The sequence below is a fragment of the Balaenoptera musculus genome, chromosome 3 (genome assembly GCF_009873245.2).
Source record: "Balaenoptera musculus isolate JJ_BM4_2016_0621 chromosome 3, mBalMus1.pri.v3, whole genome shotgun sequence".
Taxonomy (NCBI): Eukaryota; Metazoa; Chordata; class Mammalia; order Artiodactyla; family Balaenopteridae; genus Balaenoptera; species Balaenoptera musculus.
In genome coordinates, this window is record NC_045787.1 from 59,006,325 (window position 1) to 59,028,909 (window position 22,585).

Genomic DNA, 22,585 nt, shown 5'->3' on the forward strand with positions numbered 1-22,585 from the left:
CCACATGCCACGGAGCAACTAAGCCCATGCGTCACAACTACTGAGCCTGTGCTCTAGAGCCCACGTGCCACAACTACTGAGCCCGCGTGCCACAACTACTGAAGCCCGTGCGCCTAGAGCCTGTGCTCTGCAACAAGAGAAGCCACCACAATGAGAAGACTGCATGCCGCAACGAAAGAGTAGCCCCCGCTTGCCGCAACTAGAGAAAGCCCGCGCACAGCAACGAAGACCCAACGCAGCCAAAAATAAATAAATAAATAAATTTATTTTTTTTAAAAAAATTGACTGTCCTGAATCATGTGTTCATTCACACTCACTAACAAACAGCATATGCTTACATTAATAGTACCCTTCTGTTCTACATCCTAGCCTTCTGAGTCTGTTTTATTAAAGTCCTCTTCTAAATACACGTTTAAAGTCAGCTCCTCGTATACCCCTACAGTAGTGGGATGCCTCCATGTTGTTTCCTTGTTAATTACACAAACTTGTCTTTATGGAAATTGGCCCCTGGGGTTGCCTTACTGGTGCAGAGCCATGTGCAGTTTCCACGTCCACCATCTGAAGTCACAAAATGAGTTGGCTGCTCTCTGTTGGCTTCCTTTTTCTTCCCCCATACCAGGCTCTTCTTCATCCTGTTCGTTCTGTTGCCAAATTGTGCTCTTGTAAAGGATACCCGTGTTTTTCTTCTAGTTCAGACTTGTAAGGTTTCATGTCACATAGGTCTGCCGCAGCTTTCTCTGTTCTCCAGCTTGGGTCCTGTTCTGTTCATTCCCTTTCACTTAGCTCTATCCCTACCTCTTTTCTCTCGTGAGCTTAGCACACCTTCCAACAGACTGTGGTGCCATTAATCATCTTCCTCTCCACTGTCTTTGAACTTCTGTGTGTGTATGTGTGTGTGTTTTACACAATAAAGCTGACCAAATATTCATCATAAATTTTAATGCCTGTGATTCTTTTCTAGAAGTTCAAATGGGTCAATTAGTTGCATGAAAGGTATCTTTCTCAATGAAACTGGCATTAAGGCTTATTCCTCATCATATTTTAAACATCTTTCTGTAACTGAACATAAAAACAAATTTAATCCTTTCTTATTTCTGATATAAGTACAGTAGTACACATCAGTGGTATAGAGCAGCGGTCCCCAACCTTTTTGGCACCAGGGACCAGTTTCACGGAAGACAGTTTTTCCACGGATGGGGGGTAGGGGGGTGGGGGATGGTTCAGGCGGTAATGCGAGCGATGGGGAGCGATGGGGAGCGGCAGATGAAGCGTCGCTTGCTCGCCTGCCGGCTGCTCACCTCCTGCTGTGTGGCCTGGTTCCTAACAGGCCGCAGACCGGTACTGGTCCACAGCCCAGGAGTTGGGGACCCCTGGTATAGATATTTGGAAAATGTGTAAGAATCAAAGTTAAGGAAAAAACTCCAGAGCCCTCCTTTTGGAAACAAGTGCTTTAACATTTTAGCATTTCCTTTTAGGCTTTTTTCCCCTTGATTAGAGTGCATATGATATAATCTTATATAATTATTATAGCAATATACACACACATATCTATATAAAATATGTATACGTGTGTGGAATTAAAATTGTGCTTTTTAAAATTTATATAGCTTCAAATACATTCAATTTGCAAATTATATGGGAGATAGATGCTAAAGCTGCTGAGTGAGGGAAAAATTGAGTATAATCAATTAGCCTTGGAAAAACTAGCTGATTATCTGTTGTCTTTACTATACATGTTTATAAGTTTTATATCTTATAACTAATTTAATAATTGATTATATTAGGATTTATTAAATAATTAGAAATATATATGATTTTAAAATATTTTTTTAAAATAATCATACAGCAACTTCATGAGGGTAGGTGGCATTATTCCTATTTTTCAGATGAGGAAACTGAGTGTCTAGTTAACTTTTTTAAATATTTATTTATTTATTTGGCTGCATTGGGTCTTAGTTGCGGTGTGTGGGCTTCTCTCTTTCTTTCTAGTTGTGGCGTGCAGGCTTAGTAGTTGTGGTGCACAGGCTCCGGAGTGCGTGGGCTCAGTAGTTGCAGCTCATGGGCTCTCTAGTTGTGATGTGTAGGCTCTAGAGTGTGGGCTTAGTTGCCCCACAGCATGTGGGATCTTAGTTCCCCAACCAGGGATCGAACTGTGTGCCCTGCGTTGGAAGGCAGATTCTTAACCACTGGCCCACCAGGGAAGTGCCTAGTTAACTTTTTCATAACTGAGTGTGGCAATGTTATAGGCACCCAAAACCACTGCTCTTTTGTCTCAGCCCCCCCTTCCCTTTTTTAAAAATCAGGTATCTTTGTCAGTTTAGGCAGAAATTCACCTTTGGGGGGAAAAGAGGAGTAGAATGGGGGAGGGTGCCTCAGATAAAACATGGTAAATTTTCTCAAATGTGTTCTCAGCACTTATTGACCATATGACTTTGCATATGACGTGGTGTATCATGTAAGTAGCATCATTTAGTTTTTTGTTTTGATCTTGTTTCAACTCTTGCATTCCTGATACAGTCTAACTTGGCAGTACTGAATATTATCTTAATGATTTTTTCTTCGTTGGACTGCATTTGAGGTTTCTGCATCTCTAAGAAATAAGCCTGTAATTTTACTGTCTATACTTTCTCAAGGTAATAGCACTAATTGATGTGGTTTCCAGTAGGAAAAATAAAGTCACATAAATCTATCTGCTGATTAATGAGATATTGGTAATACCATTAATAACACCCTCAGAAGAGCCTAATAGCCGCTGGGCCAGTCATCAGACATTTACATGCAGGGAGGCAGCAGGACTTGGGGAGAGTAGAAAGATCTGAACTTTGGAATCAGAGTTCTTTCAGATCCCAAATCTGCCACTGAATTGTCGTTAAGATCTTAGCATTACCTAAACCTAAATGACCGAACCTCTCTGAGTTTTTTTCCCACCAGAAAAGGGGAGATTCAAATTCCTATTTTAAAGGGGGATAAGCGATAATATATGTAAAGTATCTGGCACGTAGTAAGCGATCATTATGTGTTAATCCTTTCTGTCTGCTACTTTTTATGCACGTATCACAAAGTGCTCACGTGAATGAGAGAAAGACAACATAGGCGTCTGAAACGCAGAGAAGACTCACAACCAAGAGGCTGTGTTTTGTTTTCTTGCACTTACCTTTGAACTATTTATGATTTATTATTTCTTTTCTCCTAATAGTCAAGGAAAAATTAGGCCAAGCTGCCCTGTTCTATTGTCTTCTAAGACTCCTAGCATTGTGGCAATACCCTCTGATATTCTGGGTTATTTGGAGTAGTTTGAGGGGACAGGGACAGGGTATTACCAGTGACTTGCTACTTCTTGAGAACAGCCCAGGAACTGTCACTACATAACCTGCTAAGTCTGTTTAACAGTTGTAGAATAGCATCATTCCCATGAAGTATTAAAGTTTAGGTAAACATCTATGTCCTTAAAATATTCATTATCTGTAGAAAACAGGGAGAATCATTTTAGGACTGGTTGTAAATAATTTGGAGCAGTTTTGCACTGAGCATCTTAAGCACAAAAAGTTCATATCCAAGTGAGATGAGTTGAATTTCTTTCCCTTCCTTTAAAAATAGTAGAAGCTCATCCAGACTAAAGATTTTTATAATTCCTTCTGTAATTTTAACTGTTGGGGTTAAAAAGTCTTAAATTGGCCTTGGAAACTTGACACTCCATTCTTCCTTACTGAGATCTCTGTGGGGATGACGAAGTGTGTAGGAGCAGGCAGTGAGCAAATGGAATTTTCCCTGTGCCTACTTGGTAGCAAAAGAGATGGTTTTTGTCCCCAAAATGTTTTTTTGCAATTATAATTGACTACAGAATCCCAAATCTGAGAATCATTGCTTTTAATTCTTCTCCCAAATTGAGCAAAGTTCCAGACAGACCCCTCCCTCCCATCCCAGACTTCAGGTTGGCCCACCTTTGTATATGGGCCTTAACATCTTCATGGTCTGCTTTGAGTTTCCAGATTATTAAAAAAAAAGACATTCTTGTTCACATTTGCACAGCGGCCCAAAATTAATTTTACCCCCATGTGTGAGATGTAGAAGTGAGGTCCTGTTCTGAAAAGGTGTCCTGGGTTTTGAGATCCAGCCTTGTTAGAAACAGGTGGCATCTTAGGCGCTCAAGTATGATCACATTCTTGGGGGGAGAAGTTTGGGACCTTTTGTATCAAAGTGGGATCAAAGAACTCTTTTTCATATGTGGATCTTAAAGCTATGTACATTTAAATCATGTTTTCAGAAAGGGATAAACTTTTCACAAAGCCCGAAATGTTTCTTGTTTTTGTGAGTAATTACAACAAAGAAGCTATTTAACTCTTCTGGGCCTTAATAACCTCACTGGAAAAAGGACATTGGTAGCCAATCAGAGACCCTAATGCTTGTAAGGAAGCTGCGTAGTTTGTTGGTTACCCTTCTTTCCCCACCTAGGAAATTCTCCTTCTAATGCTGAACTTGAAGATTTAGGGCTTTAGAGGAGGTGACCACAGTCCCTTAGTGCCATATGTAGCCTGAATATCCTCTGAAGTTGTGTGTTGATTTATAACTCTGGAGAGTTCTTAGAAATGTATGATGGGGGAGAAGTTCCAGGAAAGGTGTGGAGGGCAGGCTTCAAATTCAGTTCTCCTTCCCTTGGGATCTGGACAGTATGACTGTATTACCATCAGGGCTTGGAATTAGTTGGACTAAATTTAGGAAGGGCATAGCATCTCTGCCCGTCAAGCACAAAGCTGAGCACGCCAATCAGCAGACTTTACTGAGCACCTACCATTTACCTGGCACTTGGTAGGGATGTGGAGATGGATGAGCTGTGAGCCCATGCACTCAGTGTCTTGTAATTTCCATGGCTTGATGAAACCTTCAATGTCTTTAACAGGTGGAATGACAATCTCTATTGTTGTTTCCTATTCTTTAGGGTGCCTGGGAATATGTTTCGGGTTGCTAAGGACTTCAACCCCAGGTTTGCCTACTTTTCAAAAGAAAATTCAGTTTAGGGAAGTTTGATCATGTGGTCCTTTAAGGCTTAAGATTAAGTAGCTGCGAAATGCTTCAGGAAGCTGGTAGGAAGCCAGAATATATCACGGGTCAGTTTACTGAGTATCAGCTTACTGGAAATCTTGGACTTGGGGTTCTCTCATTTTTTTGTATCCTACCCCTGTAACCTGGCCCAGTTTTAGGGTTTCGGAATCAGTTCTCTTCCTTGGGGTATATATCTCTGGTAACCATAAGTTCTGAGAGGGAGGAGATACCCATTTAGGTGTAAAGGCAGTCTGAACTCTTACAAGATGGTTCAGTACATGTTTGAATTGAATGACATACCTGAGGACATTCAGGGTTCCTTACAGAAATTTTGAGTTACACAAAACAACACTGTGTCCATAAAATGCTAAACTGTGGCATGTTTCTATGAATTGATGATTCATATTATATTCTTAACCTGTTTTTTCTTAAATAATACCATTTTATAAAATGGAGATTCCCAACCCTGGTTTTGTGATTCTTGCCAACCTTCCCTCCAGTATACCCCTACTTATCTAAGCATCCTGTAATTATGCCAGTGTTTTAGTTGTTTAACTCTAATAAAAACTTCATGAGGGACTTAGTGTGTCAAACTTGTCACTTGTGTCCAGTCCCTAGAACAGACTGGCACAAAGCAGCCACTGTAATATTTGTTGAACAAATGAATAAATTTTAATACAAAGGAGATGGTGGCCTTGGTGTCCTTGTGTGAAGGGAGCACACAAGAGTAGCTGAAGTGAACAAGTGACCACGCCAACTCCTTCATGAATAAGGTAGGTCTTGGGCTATTTTCCCGGTGGATTTTGTGGATGTCCTTTGAAAAATGATCTCCTTAGGTTCCTTCTGTCTCTAACCTTATAGTTCTATTTCAAAACCTTTTCTACAGACTCATTCTGTTCCTTAAACCTCTGAATAAACCCTATAATGCAATTTCCACAGAATGTGATTGCTTTACCATCTTTTAGCCAATGTCGGCTAACATAACAGAAAGTGTTTTGTGAGTTGCTAATACTTCAGGAAGTCGTTCTTCACAACGAACGTCCTCGTGTTTCTTAGGGTTCAAGGCAGCAAGTAAAGATGATCTTTAGAGGAAGTCTCAGTTAATCAATTTGCTTTAAAATAAAAGCAACTCTGGAGGCACTTCAGTGGTCTTCCCTTGGGCTTGGCAGTGACAAGCGCCTTCCGCAGCTCATTCAGATTCAGCAGCAGCATGGCGCTGGGCAAAGAGCAGGGGCTGAGATGCCGAGGGACCTCAGTTCCAGCCCTGGCTCTGCCATTGACCCAGCAGTAACTGTAGGCGGTCCCTTCCCCTTGCATGACCCCCTTCTCCTCAACTGTAAGAAAGAGCTCGTTCCTATCTTTCAGGGAGATGATGAAAACCACACAGTAACATGGGAAAGTGCTTCATAGGCGATAGAGTCATGCTTAAGTGTATTCTTTTATCGGCTCCGTGATGGCTTTTTAAATGGCAGTGTCATCCGTGCCAGTGGCTCTTATCAGAAGTTGCTACTTAGTAAATATTGAGTAATGCAGAAATATTTGCAGGCAACCTCTGTGGCCCAGAGGGATCTGCTTTTGTCATGGTTAAGACATTCTCACACTCGTAACCTTGGCTTACGCTTTGACAATAGGTTATGAAGGAAGGAAGGTGAGACTGAAGTGTGTGTGGTCGCAAGGACAGTAGCCAGGTATGTGGTCCAGTGGGCCGGGTCAGGAGGGAAGGAAGGGATGTGTAAAAAGAAGCCCCATGAGGGCAAACATTTTTTGTTTTGTTCACTGCCCCGTCCCTGGTGCTTTGACTCATGCCCGGCTCATAGAATCTGTGAATTGAATCTGAGTTGAGTAAAGTCTATAGAATGGCGCTGTATTTGCTCCATCAATGACCACGTCCTTTATTCAGTGTAAATAGGCAAATAAAACTACCCCACGTAGATACTTTAAAGCCCATTTATTACTCTTTCCTGATAAAAGATTATTTGTTCATCAGATATTTGAATGGAGCATGCAGCCTGTGCAGGGAAGTGTGCTGCACACCGTGAGGACACACATATGTCTTCTAGGAGTTTACTGTTAAACGAAGCAGTATAGGAGGTACTGGTACCAAACGCAAGTTTGTGTGCCCCACCCACAGTGAGGCCGAACAAACTGAAACGTGGGAGTTTGGAGCAGAGAAAGGTTTATTGCAGGACCAAGCAAGGAGAACAGGTGGCTCGTGCTCACAACCCCCAAACTCTCTGATGGTTTTCAGGGAGAAGTTCTTATAGGCAGAATTTGTGGTGAGGGCTGCAGAGTGTGTGGCTTTCTTCTTCTTCTGATGGTGAGGTAACAGGGCAGTGCTCTAGGAATCTTGTGCTCAGCCTGAAGTTACCATCCTCCACCTGGGTGGGAGCCTTAGTTCCTGTAGAAGAACTCAAAGATATATATATGTTTTTTAATTTATTTATTTTATTTTATTTTATTTATTTATTGTTTCTGGCTGCGTTGGGTCTCCATTGCTGCATGCGGGCTCTCTCTAGTTGCGGCAAGCGGGCACTGCTCTTCGTTGCAGTGTGTGGGCTTCTCATTGTGGTGGCTTCTCTTGTTGCGGAGCACGGGCTCTAGGCATGCAGGCTTCAGTAGTTGTAGCATGCGGGCTCAGTAGTTGTGGCTCGCAGGCTCTAGAGCGCAGGCTCAGTGAACTCAAAGATATTGTTATATATATTCCTTGAGGAGGAACCAGGACCCTACCCATCGCTGCACTAGAGTTTCTTGACTGCTCCTTCTTTGTTTATGCATTCCTTCCCTTCCCTGATTAGTAACTGTTTGAGTCTGTCCTTTGGTACTCAGGGAAGGTCTAGGAGGCTAAAATTTTTTTCCTGCAAACAAGAAACAGGGGACCTGGAAAGGATTTGTACCCGGGAGGCTCCCACAGAGTCCTGTCCGGTTTCAGTACCAGTAGAGAGGACAGTGTGAACAGGAATAGTCAGGGGAGACTTTGGGAAGGAAGTGGCCCTTGAGTTGAGCCTTAAAGATAGGTAGAGTGGCTTCCCTGGTGGCACAGTGGTTAAGAATCTGCCTGCCAATGCAGGGGACACGGATTCAAGCCCTGGTACGGGAAGATCCCACATGCCACGGAGCAACTAAGCCCGCGAGCCACAACTACTGAGCCGCATGCCACAACTACTGAAGCCTGCACGCCTAGAGCCTGTGCTCCACAACAAGAGAGGCCACCGCAATGAGAAACCTGTGCACTGCAATGAAGAGTAGCCCCCGCTCGCCGCAACTAGAGAAAGGCCCGCGTGCAACCAATGCAGCCAAAAATAAATTAATTAATTAAATAAATAAATTTATTTAAAAAAAAAAAAGGTAGAATTCCATCAGCTATGGCCAAAACGTTGCAGTGGCGATTTAAAGCTTTGTGGGGAGAGTGTGTTTTAATTCAAACGTTAACTCAGATCTTCTCTTTGGACAGGGTGATGTCAGAGTTTGAGAGCCCCCAGCAGCTCTGGGCTGGTAGGGTCCTGCGTGGCTTGTGGAGGCAGTTGGGGGGCAGAGGCCTGGGGGCCAGCACTGCTGGTGCTTCTGCCTCCTTCTGGGTGGGCTGGTTGAGGCTGGAAGGAAGCAGCAGCCAAGAAGGAAGGTGGCAGTGAGAGTGACCCCACCTTTACCTCTGAGGAGGGCAAAATGACCAGGTGGATTCCGACTAAGAGTTTTCTGTTGCTTTCAAGCTTTAACATGCTGGAGGTACCATAAAATGAAAATATCCTGTCAGAAATGGGAGGCAGTCTTTAGACTGAAATTAAAATGAGAAGCTGGTAGTCATGGGGGGTCCTGGGGATTAACTGTTAGGAACAATGGAGATGGAGGATTAGCTGATGCTATGCGGGCATGCTGGGAATCTTCTAAGAAAACCCAGGATGAGAAGATCATAATTTCCAAGTATATTCATGGCGGGATGATGGTTAGCTCACTTACTAAAGAGTCACTGAAAGATAATTGTTGAGCATATATTTGAGTGCCCTCTCCGTGCAAGGAACCACATAAAAGATGAAGCAAAAGAGTCTTTTCCTCTAAAGACTCCCCAGTCTGGAGAGGGAGATGTGAGCCAGTTACAGTGGGGGCTTCCACGGTGAGTGATGTAATAGAAATGTGGACCAAGGCGCTGAGGACTGGGGATGGATCCTGACTTTGAGATCCACAGAAGTTTGCTCAAGAAGATACAGAGGTGTCACACACAGGCGGGACAGTGGCTTTCTAGACAGAGAGATGGTGGAGAGCAGAACTCAAACTTAAAAGGGAATGGTTTGGGCCTGGAACGTGGTGCTGCCAGGAAGGGTGGTTGAACTGTAGGCTTCAGGTAGGGGAGGAGAGAGAACGTGTTCTCTTCCTGAACTTTGTTCTGTAAGAAGTGGGGATCCATCGAAGGTTTAGAGAGGAAGAATAGCATCAGTAGGACTGTATGTTAGAAAGATGCTTCTGGTGACAGTGAGGAGAATGGGTGGAGGAGGGGTGGCGACTGGGGGGCTGTTTGAGGGCTGTTGCAAGAGTCCAGGGGAGAGACGTCAAAGGCCTGGGGTCTCCGAGTGGAGGTGCAGAGGAGGGTTGTTCGAGAGCTTCCGTACTTTTCCTAAATCTGAAAGCTCTCTTCTAAAGTTAAATCAGATTCAATTTGTTAAAAAAAAAAGAAAGAAAAGAAAGAAAGATGCTTTTGACAAATACAAATCTTTGTTGAGCCCTCTTGGTGTTATTGGTGTGGGCTGAGGTCTCCCTGTTTTAAGGAATGGAGCCGCAAGGAAACTTGGGAGTCGTCGGACGGGGCGGGAATAGGGAAAAGGATAGTGATCCGTGTGGAAACTCCTGCTCCTTTGGCCCTGCTTTTGTTGTGTACCAGCCTGTCCGAGCGCTCTTCCAGCCTCTCCTGCTGGTTCTTTTTCTTCCTCACCCATAAACAAAGACAGTTCCCAAAGTTCTGTACTTGCTTTTTCTATCCCATCCAAATACTTCTAGCTCTAATGTTTCTGCTCTTCACTTGGGCAAATGGCCTCTCAGCCTGTTTGCTCAGAGGGTAAAGTGGGATAGATTATGCACCTGCCTCAGAGAGAGTTGTGAGACTTGAATGAAACACTGCATAGAAAACGCTGCCTAATCCTTGAAGGAAAGTAAGTGCTCAATAAATAAGCATCTAGTACGTATTTCCATGCTTACGGTATTCCGTCATGTTTTATATTGACGTAAATTTAATCTCCCCTTTCTTTTGAGTTCTTTGAGGGTTTGGTATTATTTTTCGATCTTAAGTGTCGAGCACTGTACTTGCCTAGTAAGAGTTCAAAATGTGATCTTACTTCCTTTTGTCTGCCGGATTGATATTTCAGATTCCTCATCAGTAGGGCGTGGGGTTGGCCTTTCCTAGGGATGGATGGGTGACCTTCACATCCTTTTCTCCTCTGTTTGGGACCAGGGGTCCCATTTATGGAACGGCTGACTGGAGCTGGCGGCTGGGGAACAAAAGAGCAGACACGGACGGTCCTGCCCCTCATGACCACAGCCTTGCTGCCTGCACACATTGTCTTCGTTAGATGAGTAATCTAACAGACGAGAAGCCACATTCATTTTACAACCATCAGAATGAAAGTTCAGGACTGAACAGGAAAAAGGGGTCCTTTTCACGAGAGAGGAGTGTTGTCGTGTAAATAGGCAGCTAAGAGTTGGCTGGTGTGACTGTTGGCGGCTGTGGGGTACTGTTGAGCCCACAGGCAGAGGAAGTGCAGGCAGGAAACGGGGAAGCTGTGCTCTCTACAGAAAAGCAAGGCTGAAGCATGGCAGTTTATAAACTAGGCTTGTGTTGGAATAAAAGGTGTGGGCTTGGAGACTCTGCTCACTGGCTGTCTCCATGGCTTTTTTCTTTTGGATACCTGTTGACCAGGGAAAGTTAGCCTTGTAAAGACCAAGAGATAAACAAGGGAGGAATTTTAGTGACTTTGCCATCTGTAAAGTAGGATTTGGGTTGGATGAGAAACCTTAATTCCCTCTAGGAGTGTTAGAACACAGGTCCTTGTAGATTCTTTGTTCAACCCTGGAATTTCTAGGATGGTCCAAGCTGAGCCATTGGACCAATTCTACAAGCTTGTTGAGCAAAGTTGTTGCTGGTAGATGGTCCTCTAATTGACTTGAGGCTGTCTAAATCCTGTGGCATCATGTCTGTGAAATCTGATTGCTATTCTCCTTCTATTATTTAATATCAACTTATACTTCAGTATTGCATTTTCTGCTAGAAATAATATAATATTGTAAAATCCAACAGCAAATCTCTTTCTGCGCTTGATGTTTCAATACCCCCATCTCTCATTATTCAGTGTTGAGCTGCATATGCATTTTTCCTAGTTGGTTGTCTCATTATTTGATGAACACTGCCGTTAACAAGTCATGTGATGTTATCCTCTATTTCTAGCTATTGTGGACGATGAAAGACTCTCGGCAGAGGAGATGGATGAGAGGAGGCGGCAGAATATCGCGTATGAATATTTGTGCCACCTGGAGGAAGCCAAAAGGTAAGATTCAAACTTAGTCTATTTGTGCACCTTCTCTTGGAGATGAGCTTTGGGGTACTGTATTTTTAATAACTCGTTTGCAGCCTTTTTGATAGTAAGGTAATGGGAGAAGAACCACCTGTGTTTTGTAAATGGCAGAACTGAGAAAAAGTTGCTACCACAGCCATGGTCAAGGCACTAGGGAGGCAACTGTTCCTTTTTCTTCCTCAGAGCCTCCTAGGAAATCTCTAGGCAAATTGCAGATTATTTCAGAATTTCTCATCTCTCTGGCACGGATGTGGGGAAGCAGCAGAGACTTAAATCAACTTCCTTTTCCTCCAGAGCTTCCTCATGTCTTTTCCCCAACTCTACCCCAATGATTATAATTATTACTACTATTATTAATTAATGTATAATTATATATTCCTATATACCCAGTAGAAAAATAGCATTTCAGACTGAAGTCCATCGTTCACTAAGCTGGAGAGTAGGTTTATGACAGCAATCTCCTTTTTAACCCATGGGTGTGTGACCACTTAGGATATGTTGTCTCTAAAATCACACTGACTCTTTTAGACTCTTTAGATTACAAGTCAATGTTGGGTTCTCCAAGGAGAAAGTGAAGATAAAGTATTTGCACTTAGGCCTCGGTATCAGGGGAATCAGAACTTTGTCCTTTGCTGGGTGCATACTGCAGTGCCCATATGCCATGGGTTAGATTCTGATTTAATGCTTTGTGCTGTGATCAAGCAACAGTATTGTTTCATGGACAGATATGTTCCAGCTCTCTCATCTCTGTAGAAAATAAACATTGAGTTAATGGTCATTGGTGTTAATTATCTCTGATCACTGATTAATAGCTACCTACAGAGCTAGAAGAATGAGGTTTCTAATCACTGTTTTGTAGAAGAACATTCAGTGACACATGTACTAATTTGGCCTCAAAATTGCTTAAAAGGGGGTTTTCCAAGGTTGTTTAATGTTTTAACAGAGCCTTGTAGCTCTAAGCTCTAAAGGCTCAGTTTTTAAGGTTATTTAATGTGTCTGGAAGTTGACAGGTTGCAAGTCACTGAAGACTCACTGTCAGTCTAAGATTATTAAAAACATGCTTTTAGCCAAATTGTGGCTAAAGTTAGATAGGGAGAGGGATTCACAGGCATTCAAAATAAACATGCTGGACTTCCCTGGTGGCGCAGTGGTTGGGAATCCACCTGCCAATGCAGGAGACACGGGTTCGAGCCCTGGTCCAGGAAGATCCCACATGCCGTGGAGCAACTAAGCCTGTGCACCACAACTACTGAGCCTGCGCTCTAGAGCCCACGAGCCACAACTACTGAGCCCACATGCCACAACTATTGAGCCCGCGCACCTAGACCCCATGCTCCGCAAGAGAAACCACCACAATGAGAAGCCTGTGCACCGCAATGAAGAGTAGCCCCATTCTCTGCAACTAGAGAAAGCCCACGCGCAGCAACGAAGACCCAATGCAGCCAAAAATAAATAAGTTTATTAAAGAAAAATCAAAATAAACATGCTTTCAATGAAAAAGTTTAAAAAGAGTTAGTGGAAACTTCCTCCTGACACGCACTTTGCGTTCTAAGTTTTTGCCTCCTGGGTTCTACAAGTGAGGATCAGTGTCACACAGAGGGGAAGGAGTGTGAGTGGGAGTTAGTAGACTGAATTTCCTGGCCTTAGGTCCACCAATTCTGAGCTCTGTGACCTTGGACAGGTCATCTAACCTGTCAGAACTTCAGTTTTGTCTCCCCTGTAAGGGATGAAAAAGATGTTACCACTACCTGCCCTACTTACTTTATGAATTTTTTTTTTGTTTTTTTTTTCTAAAAATCAACTAAGAAGGTGTAAGTGTTCTGTGAAATGTAGTAGCAGTCAGGTGTATGGTGATAACATAAGCATAGTTTTCTTCTGAATGTATCAAAGTGGTATCAAGATAGCTTGGAAGCTTGTCATCAAAAATTCTGTAGTTAAATTTTGATTTCAAAAAGTCAACGTAACGGGCTTCCCTGGTGGTGCAGTGGCTAAGAATCTGCCTGCCAATGCAGGGGACATGGGTTCAAGCCCTGGTCCGGGAAGATCCCACATGCCGCAGAGCAACTAAGCCCGCATGCCACAACTACTGAAGCCCACGTGCTAGAGCCCGTGCTCTGCAACCAAGAGAAACCACCGCAGTGAGAAGCCCACGCACCGCCACGAAGAGTAGCCTCTGCTCGCAGCAACTAGAGAAAGCCTGCGCACAGCAACGAAGACCCAATGCAGCCATAAATAAATAAATAAATAAATTTTTTTTTAAAAAGACATAGTTTAAAGAAAAAAAAAAAAGTCAACATAACAATTAGCCCAAGTTCTTTGAAGAAAGCTTCCTGAAGAATAGTTTTTTTGAAAGAATAGATACAATCATTTGTATCTTAAAATGGTTTTGTTAATCTAATTTACAGTTGTGTGAACCACAACTGTAAATCTCTTAGGAGAAAACACAGCAGTAAATCTTTGTGACCTTGGGTTAGGCAGTGTTTTTGAGACTTGACACCAAAAGCACAAGCCAAAAAAAGAAAACTAGATAAATTAGACATCATGAAAATTAAACCTTTTTTATTCAAAGGGATGCCATCAAGAAATTGAAAAGACAACTCATGGAATGAGGGAAAATATTTGCAAATCATTTATTTGATAAGAGACTTGTATTCAGAATATATAAAGAACTCTTACAACGCACCATAAAAAGTAAATAGCCTAATTTAAAAATTGGCAAAGTTTCTGAATAGACATTTTTCCAAATAAGATACACAAATGAACCATAAGAACAGGAGAGGATGCTTAACATCAGTCATTAGGGAAATGCAAATCAAAACCACAATGGGATACCATTTCATGCTAGGATAGCTATAATCAAAAAGAATGGCAATCACAAGTGTTTTTAAGGATATAGAGAGATTGGAACCCTCGTACATTGCTGGTTGGATTGTAAAATGCTGGCGCTACTTTGTAAAACAGTCTGGTAGCTCCTCAAAAAATTAAAGACAGAGTTACTATATGATCCAACAATTCCACCACTAGGTATATCCCCAAGAAAATTGAAAACCTATGTCCACACAAAAACCTGCACACAAATGTTCATTGAAGTGTTATTCATTAGAGCAAAAAGTGGAAACAACTCAAATGTCCGTCTACTGATGAATGGATAAACAGTGTGTGATATATCCATATAATGAAACATTATTCAGCTATAAAAAAGTATTAGCAAATCAGATTTAACAATGTATAAAAAGAACTACATAAATCACAACCAAGTGGAATTTATCCCAGGTTTGCAAGGCTGGTTCAACATTTGAAAATCAGTTAATGTGCTTCATCACATCAACAGTCTAAATAAGAAAAAAATCATATGATTATATCATTAGATGCAGAAAAAGCATTTGACAAAATTCAATACCTATTCATGATAAAAATTCTTAGTAAAGTAGGAATATAGGGAAACATCCTGAACTTGAGAAAGACTATTTACAAAAACCCTACAGCTAACATCATACTTCCTGGTGAGAAACTTGAAACTTTCCCGCTAAGATCAGGTACAAGCCAAAGGTATTCCCCCTCATCACTCCTTTTCAATATTATAGTGGAAGTTTTAGCTAATGCAATAAGACAAGAAAGGGAAATAGAAGATATACAGATTGGAAAGGAAGATAAAATCTCTTTATATGATCGACAATATAGAAAACCTGAAAGAATAAAAAAAAAATCCTGGAACTAATAAGCAATTATAACATGCTTGCAGGATACAAGGTTAACATACAAGTCAATTGCTTTCTTATGTCCAGCAATGAACAAGTGGAATTTAAAAGTAAAATACATTACCATTTACATTAGCATCCCCCAAAATAAAATACTTAGGTATAGGGCTTCCCTGGTGGCGCAGTGGTTGGGAGTCTGCCTGCTGGTGCAGGGGACGCTGGCTCGAGCCCTGGTCTGGGAGGATCCCGCGTGCTGCAGAGCGACTGGGCCCGTCAGCCACGGTTGCTGAGCCTGCGCGTCTGGAGCCTGTGCTCCGCAACGGGAGAGGCCGCGACGGTGAGAGGCCTGCGCACCGCGATGAAGAGTGGCCCCCACTTGCCAGCAACTAGGGAAAGCCCTCGCACAGAAACGAAGACCCAACACAGCCATAAAATAAAAATAAATAAATAAAAATTAAAAAAAATACTTAGGTATAAATTTAACAAAATGTATACAAGATCTATATGAGGAAAACCACAAAACTCTGTTGAATGAAATCAAAGAACTAAATAAACAGATATTCCATATTCATGGATAGGAAGACTCAATATTGTCAAGATAATTCTTCCCAGCCTGATCTATAGCCTCAATGCAATCCCAATCAAAATCCCAGAAAGTTATTTTGTGGATATCAACAACTGGATTTTAAAGTTTATATGGAGAAGCAAAAGACCTAGAATAGCCAACACAATATTGAAGGAGAACAAAGTTGGAGGAATGACACTACCCAACTTCAAACTTAATATAAAGCTACAGTAATCAAGACAGTGTGGTACTGGTGAAAAAATGGACAAATAGATCTGTGGGACAGAATAGAGAGCATAGAAATAGACCCCTGTAGATACAGTCAGTTGAACTTTGACAAAGGAGCAAAGCAATAGAGTGGAGCAAAGATGGTCTTTTCAACAAATGGTGCTGGAACAACTGGGCATCCACATGCAGACAATGAAATCTAGACACAGACTTTACACCCTTCACAAAAATTGACTCAAATGGATCAGATCAACATGTAAAATGCAAAACTATAAAACTCCCAGAGGCTAATGATAAAGGAGAAAACCCTAGATGAACTTGGGTATGGCAATGGCTTTATTTATTTATTTATTCATTCATTCATGCATGCATGCTGTACAGGGTCTTAGTTGTGACGTGTGATCTTTAGTTGTGGCATGTGAACTCTTAGTTGCAGCATGAATGTGGGATCTTGATCCCTGACCAGGGATCGAACCCTGGCCCCCTGCATTGGGAGCACGGAGTCTTACCCACTGGACCACCAGGGAAGTCCCTGGCCAATGGCTTTTAAGATATAGCACCAATGTCATGATCCATGAAAGAAAGAATTGGTGAGCCGGACTTCATTACATTTAAAAGTTTCTGCTTTGCAATAGACCATGTCAAGAGAATGAGAAGACAAGCCACAGACTGGGAGAAAGTATTTGCAAAAGACACACTGATAAAGGAATGTTATCCAAGATACATAAAGAACTCTTAAGACCCAACAGTCAGAAAACAACCTGATTAATATATGGGCCAAAGACCTTAACAGACACCTCACCAAAGAAGATATATAGATGGCAAATAAGCATAGGAAAAGATGCTCCACATCCTAGGTCATCAGGGAAATGCAAAATAGAACAACAACAAAACACCACTACACACCTACCAGAATAGCCAAAATCTGAACACTGACAACACCAAATGCTGACGAGGATGTGGAGCAACAGGACTCTCATTTGTTGCTTGTGGAAATGCAAAATTGTACAGTCACTTTGGGATATAGTGCTACAGTTTCTTACAAAACTAAACGCATTCTTACCGTATGACCCAGCAATTGTGCTCCTTCTGTTTACCCAGTGGAGTGAAGGCTATGTCCACACAAAAAGCTACATATGGATGTTTATAGAAGCTTTTTTCATAACAGCCAAAACTTGGAAGCAATCAAGATGTCCTTCAGTAGATGAATGAATAAATGAACTTTGGTACATCCAGACAATGGAATATTATTCAGCACTAAAAAGAAATAAACTATCAGGCCATAAAAAGCCACAGAGGAATCTTTTTTTTTTTAAAACTGTTCTTAAATTTATTTATTTATTTATTTTTGGCTGTGTTGGGTCTTCGTTTCTGTGCAAGGGCTTTATTTGGTTGTGGCGAGCGGGGGCTGCTCTTCATCGCGGTGCACGGGCCTCTCACTGTCGCGGCCTCTCTTGTTGCGGAGCACAGGCTCCAGACGCGCAGGCTCAGTAGTTGTGGCTCACAGGCCCAGTTGCTCCGCGGCATGTGGGATCTTCCCAGACCAGGGCTCGAACCCGTGTCCCCTGCATTGGCAGGCAGATTCTCAACCACTGCGCCACCAGGGAAGCCCCACAGAGGAATCTTAAATGCATATTATGATGTGAAAAGAGCCTATCTGAAAAAGCTACATATTATATGATTCCAAGTATTTGGTATTCTGGAAAAGGTAAAACTGTGGAGACAGTAAAAATATCAGTGGTTGCGGGGAGAAGGATGAGTATAGAGGCACAGAGAATTTTTTAGGGCAGTAAGAATACTCTGTAAGATACCACAGTGATAGATAAATGTCATGATATATTTGTCCAAACCCATAGAATATATAGAAATAAGAGTGAACTGTAATGTAACTGTGGACTTTGGGTGATTGATATGTCAATGTAGGTTCATCAGTTAAAACAAATGTTCCACACTGGCGAGGGATGTTGATAATGGGAGAGACTGTGCATGTCTTTGGGGGCAGGGGATATATGGGAAACCTCAGTACCTTCCCCTCAATTTTGTTGTGAACCTAAAACTGCTCTAAAAAAAGTAATCTTAAAAAACAAAGGATGATGTACTGATGTGTACTTACAACATGGGTGGACCTTGAAAATATGCTGAATGAGGGAAGCTAGACACAAAAGGCCACACATATTGTTATGATTCCATTTATATGAAATGCCCAGAATAGGCAAATCCATAGAGACAGAAAGTAGATTTGTGGTTGGCTAGGGCTGGTGGGATTGGGGGGCTGGGGAGTGATGCTAATGGCATGAGTTTCTTTTTGCTGGGAGCAAAATCTTCTAAAATTGATTGTGGTGATGATTGCACAACTCTCTGAGTATACTAAAAACCACTGAATTGTACACTTGAAAGAGTCAGTTGTATATATGCCTCATTAAAGCTGTTATTAAAGAAAAGTTGCTTTGCTCAGCCTGGCTTGGAGAGATCCTTAGTAAAGCTGTTGAATATGATTAAATGGTGTTTAGGAGATAAATTGCATATAGAAGGTACTCCAAACAGACATGAGATGTTTAAACACCGTTTACCAATTTTTTTGTGAGCATCCTCCATGTGGAAACAGGCACAATAGGGTCACTTTGGGAGATAGAGACCGAACAACTAATAATTCTGTGCTCAAAAAAGCTCACTGCTATGAGGTTAAAGCTTTTACTCATGAGTTTAAAATTCCTTCCTTCACTTTTCTTTGCTTTATTAATCTCTCTGTATGTGTGTGCATGGGTATCTCCCTGTATCTAACCCACCATCCTCCTAAATCTCTCTCGTGTATTCACCTCTCTATTCCACCATCAACCTACTGCAGGCTTCCAACATCACTTGCTAGATTGCTATAGTGGTCTCTAACTGGTTTCCCCACAACTCTGGTTGCTTCAGTCCTTTATCAGATGAATCTTTTCAAAATTCTGATCGGTTCAAAATCTTCCAGTGGTTTCTCAATACTCAGGATAAAAACCAAACTGCTTTAGGGACTCATAGGCTCCGCATAGTCCACTCCTTACAGCCTCTCCATTTTCCTCATGTGCCCCATTCCCTGTTGCTCTATCTTCTAGCTGCATTGACCCCTTTTCATTTCCATGTTTTCCCCTACACGGGATGTTTGCATGTGCTGCTTCCTTTTCCTTGTTATCGAGTGAGACTCTGTCTTCAGGTGGCAGCTCACTTTTTTCAGGGAATCCTTCTCTGACATCACCATCTGGGTCAGATACCCCAATTATAAGGTATCTGTGACGTCGTGTCTCCCCCATATTGGAATGAATTACTTAATGCCCAGCATTGAATTTTTGTTACTAATGAGGATTGATTGTATTCTGTTTCCTGTATGTTTTAGTTCTCCTGGAGGTAACAAGTAGGATATGAATTAGATTCATGGTAGACAGGATTCTAGATGATTTGGTTAGACTGTCAGCCTGGAGGTCAAATTTGATATTTGTCTTGATGGAAGATTCTTTATTATAGTCAGATGTGACCCACTGACCCACTGTCTAGTAATTGTAGACAACTTAATGCCACTACAGTAAACTAGAAGATACCCAGAAAAGAGTATAGAGTATTTTCCAATGAATGAAGAGAGGAAGAGGTAGCTTGTGAATTAAAATGACTGTGGCTGAAATTATTGCTCACAGTTTATAAAATGATGATGTCTGTGCATAGAGACTTCTTAATTAAGTCTCAAAACACTAATATTAATGACAATGAAGGAAAAATGAAAAACGCATATTTTTAGGGCATATCTCAAAAAAGAGAGATAACTGCTTTACAAAGTGGCTCTTCACCCTAGGAGGTGTGTTTCTCTACAGGCTAAAGGGTTTAGATGATGTCATGGAGAGCTAATCATAATGGTGGCAGGAGGCAGAGGATGTCTGGCATATGTATTCGTTATCCATGACTGTGTAACAAATTACTCTCAAACTTAGTGACTTAAGCGACAAATTTTTTCTGTTTGTTTGTTTTATTTTTCTTTGTTTTTATTTTATTTTTGTTAACATCTTTATTGGAGTATAATTGCTTTACAATGGTGTGTTAGTTTCTGCTGTATAACAGAGTGAATCAGCTGTACATATACATATATCCCCATATCTCCTCCCTCTTGTGTCTCCCTCCAACCCTCCCTATCCCACCCCTCTAGGTGGTCACAAAGCACTGAGCCGATCTCCCTTCTGAGGGTCAGGAATCTGTGCAGAGAGCTTCCTGGGTCCCCTGGTTCTGGGTCTCTCACAAAGCTGCGGTCCTCTCGAGATTCAGGCAGGGCAGATCTGCTTCCGGAAGCTCACTTGGTGTTGGCAGCTAGACTTTGGGACTGAGGACCTAGTCCTCCTCGGCGGTTGGCCAGAGGCTTCCTTTGACATATGGGCCCTCCCTAGGGCACCTCACACCGTGGCAGCTGGCTTCCATCAGGGTGAGCGAGCCCGAGAGCAAGAAAGGGCACGTATGGCAGAAGCCAGTCTTGTTGTAGCCTGTTCTCAAAAATGACATCCCGTAGTTTGCTGTATTTTATTCATTAGAATCAAGTTACTAAATCTGTCTTGTGTTCAAGGGGAAAGGATTACACAAAGGGATGAATTCAAGAAGGTGAGGATCACTGAGGGCCACCTTAGAAGCTGCCTTCTACAGGGTGTGTACATAGCCTTTTGAAATGGACCCCAGAAAGGGTCAGTTTGTGTGTGTTTAGGGGTTGAGGGGAAAAGACTTTATTACTGTCAGAAACCAAACCAGGAATTAGATGATGACTTGGTCTAAATGATGATGGTACTAAGGTTATTTATGCCTTGATGTTTTTGAATTGTGAGCCATTTTAAACTAAGTTGTTCCTTCCTCTACCATATTAAATAATACTAAATGGATTAAGTTTTCTTTTCAGGTAGGCCCTGAAAGCTAACTTGATAGCTTCTTTGCAGTGCGAATTTTGCTGAAATGGGGCAAACAAGTCTGCTATTTATATGGACTTTGAAAGTTCTTTCTGATGCCGGAAATCTCGCTGTTTAAATGAAAGGAGTTGCCTTTCCAAAAGAATTAATACTGCTGAGTAGATTTCATATTAATCTCTGCAAAATATATTTAAATAATGAAAATAAGTCTATTTTAAGAACTTCAGTTCTTCAGTTTTTTAGGACAACTGTGCAAAATTGAAGATAGTGGGTTCTCTTTGGGGATTGAGGAAGGAAATCCAGCTGGAGCTGTTATGAAGGTCAGGGAATGGGAGAGGGAATCTTGGCAAGAAATGGAGAGGGAGTTTGCAAATTGCAGTTGAGCAAGTAGTTATGAATGGGGTTGCTATTGTGTTTCCCAAGGAAAGTTCCTGAAATATAATATTCCTTTTTTAAGGAAAGAGAAAATGCATACAAATCTTTTGCTCTGCTTACTTATTCTGTCTTACCTCTGAAAATAAACAAAGCGAAAAAGCCTTCCCTTGGTGATGGGCTTGTTTAGAAATATTATCTTCAAAGAGCTCTTTATGTGAGCCAGGCTGTTCTTTGTATTAGCGAGTCTGGGACAGTTTTGTATGTGCCCTGGAAAGGAAACAAAACACGGGTGTGATTCCTTTTGTGTCAATGCTTACAACTCAGATACCAAAAGGACACCTCATTGATTAGATCAAGCCTCAAGCTCTGGCCTTACCCAGTAGTGAGTTGGAGAATCTGCTTTGAAAGGAGAAATGTTACAAATGTTTAAACAAGGGAGAGCCTGGAGTGTAGGATTGCTTAACTCTTGAGTATTTATGATTACATACTTTAAGAAAAAGAATCTATGGACTGGAGAATGCTTGAGAGAATCCTCTGGATTTCCTCCGCACTTTTGGACCTCACTGTCTTTATTCCTAAGGTTGCTGCCCATGGCTGTGTTCATAAGCAATGCTAATAGAAATTTGGAATTGGGAGGGAAATATCTTTCTTGGTAATCAACTTATTGAGAGACATGTTGCTGCTCTATACAGAACGTTAATGAAATTTTAAGGAATTCCTAACTGCATTTTCAAACCATAAATAGCTTTCATGTTTCTATGGTAATTCTTCATTTCCCCCTTCTTCCTTATTCTCTCCATGACTCTTGCCCTCGCTTCTGCCACCCAGGGGGACAAGATGAAGGACGGGGTTGCTCCGTGCAGCTGCTGGCAGGCTGGTGGGGCAGGGGGCGCAGCTGAGTTGAGAGCAGGGGCCCTTCTCAGGGTCTGGCTCCTACGAGGGGAGGGCCTGCCGCTGAGGACTGGCCTGTTTGGGGCTGCCTTCTAACCGGCTGGCCTCAGGGGTCATAGGCCAGAGAGGCACAGGACCTTTTTGGCAGGCCAGGGCTCGACCCAGCAAGGCACATCCCAATGGTAAGGAGAGGGAGTAACCCATGAGAAGAAGGTCATGGGGCGTAGCCTGGGAGAGGGTGAGGCTCAATAGGCTGTCTCAGTGGAACCAGAGGAGACAGGGTACCAGGAGCCCTGCCTGCCAGGGTGCGGTGCTTGTGGCTGGAGC

General features: G+C 42.2%; 1 protein-coding gene across 1 annotated transcript in view; it reads left to right on the forward strand.

Moving 5' to 3' along the window:
* IQGAP2 (IQ motif containing GTPase activating protein 2) overlaps nt 1-22,585 on the forward strand; it is a 291,241-nt gene that overhangs the window by 35,532 nt on the left and 233,124 nt on the right. The window contains exon 2 of the mRNA XM_036849360.1: nt 11,468-11,567. Within this exon, the coding sequence (XP_036705255.1) occupies nt 11,468-11,567 (100 nt within the window). The remainder of the gene's footprint in view (nt 1-11,467; nt 11,568-22,585) is intronic.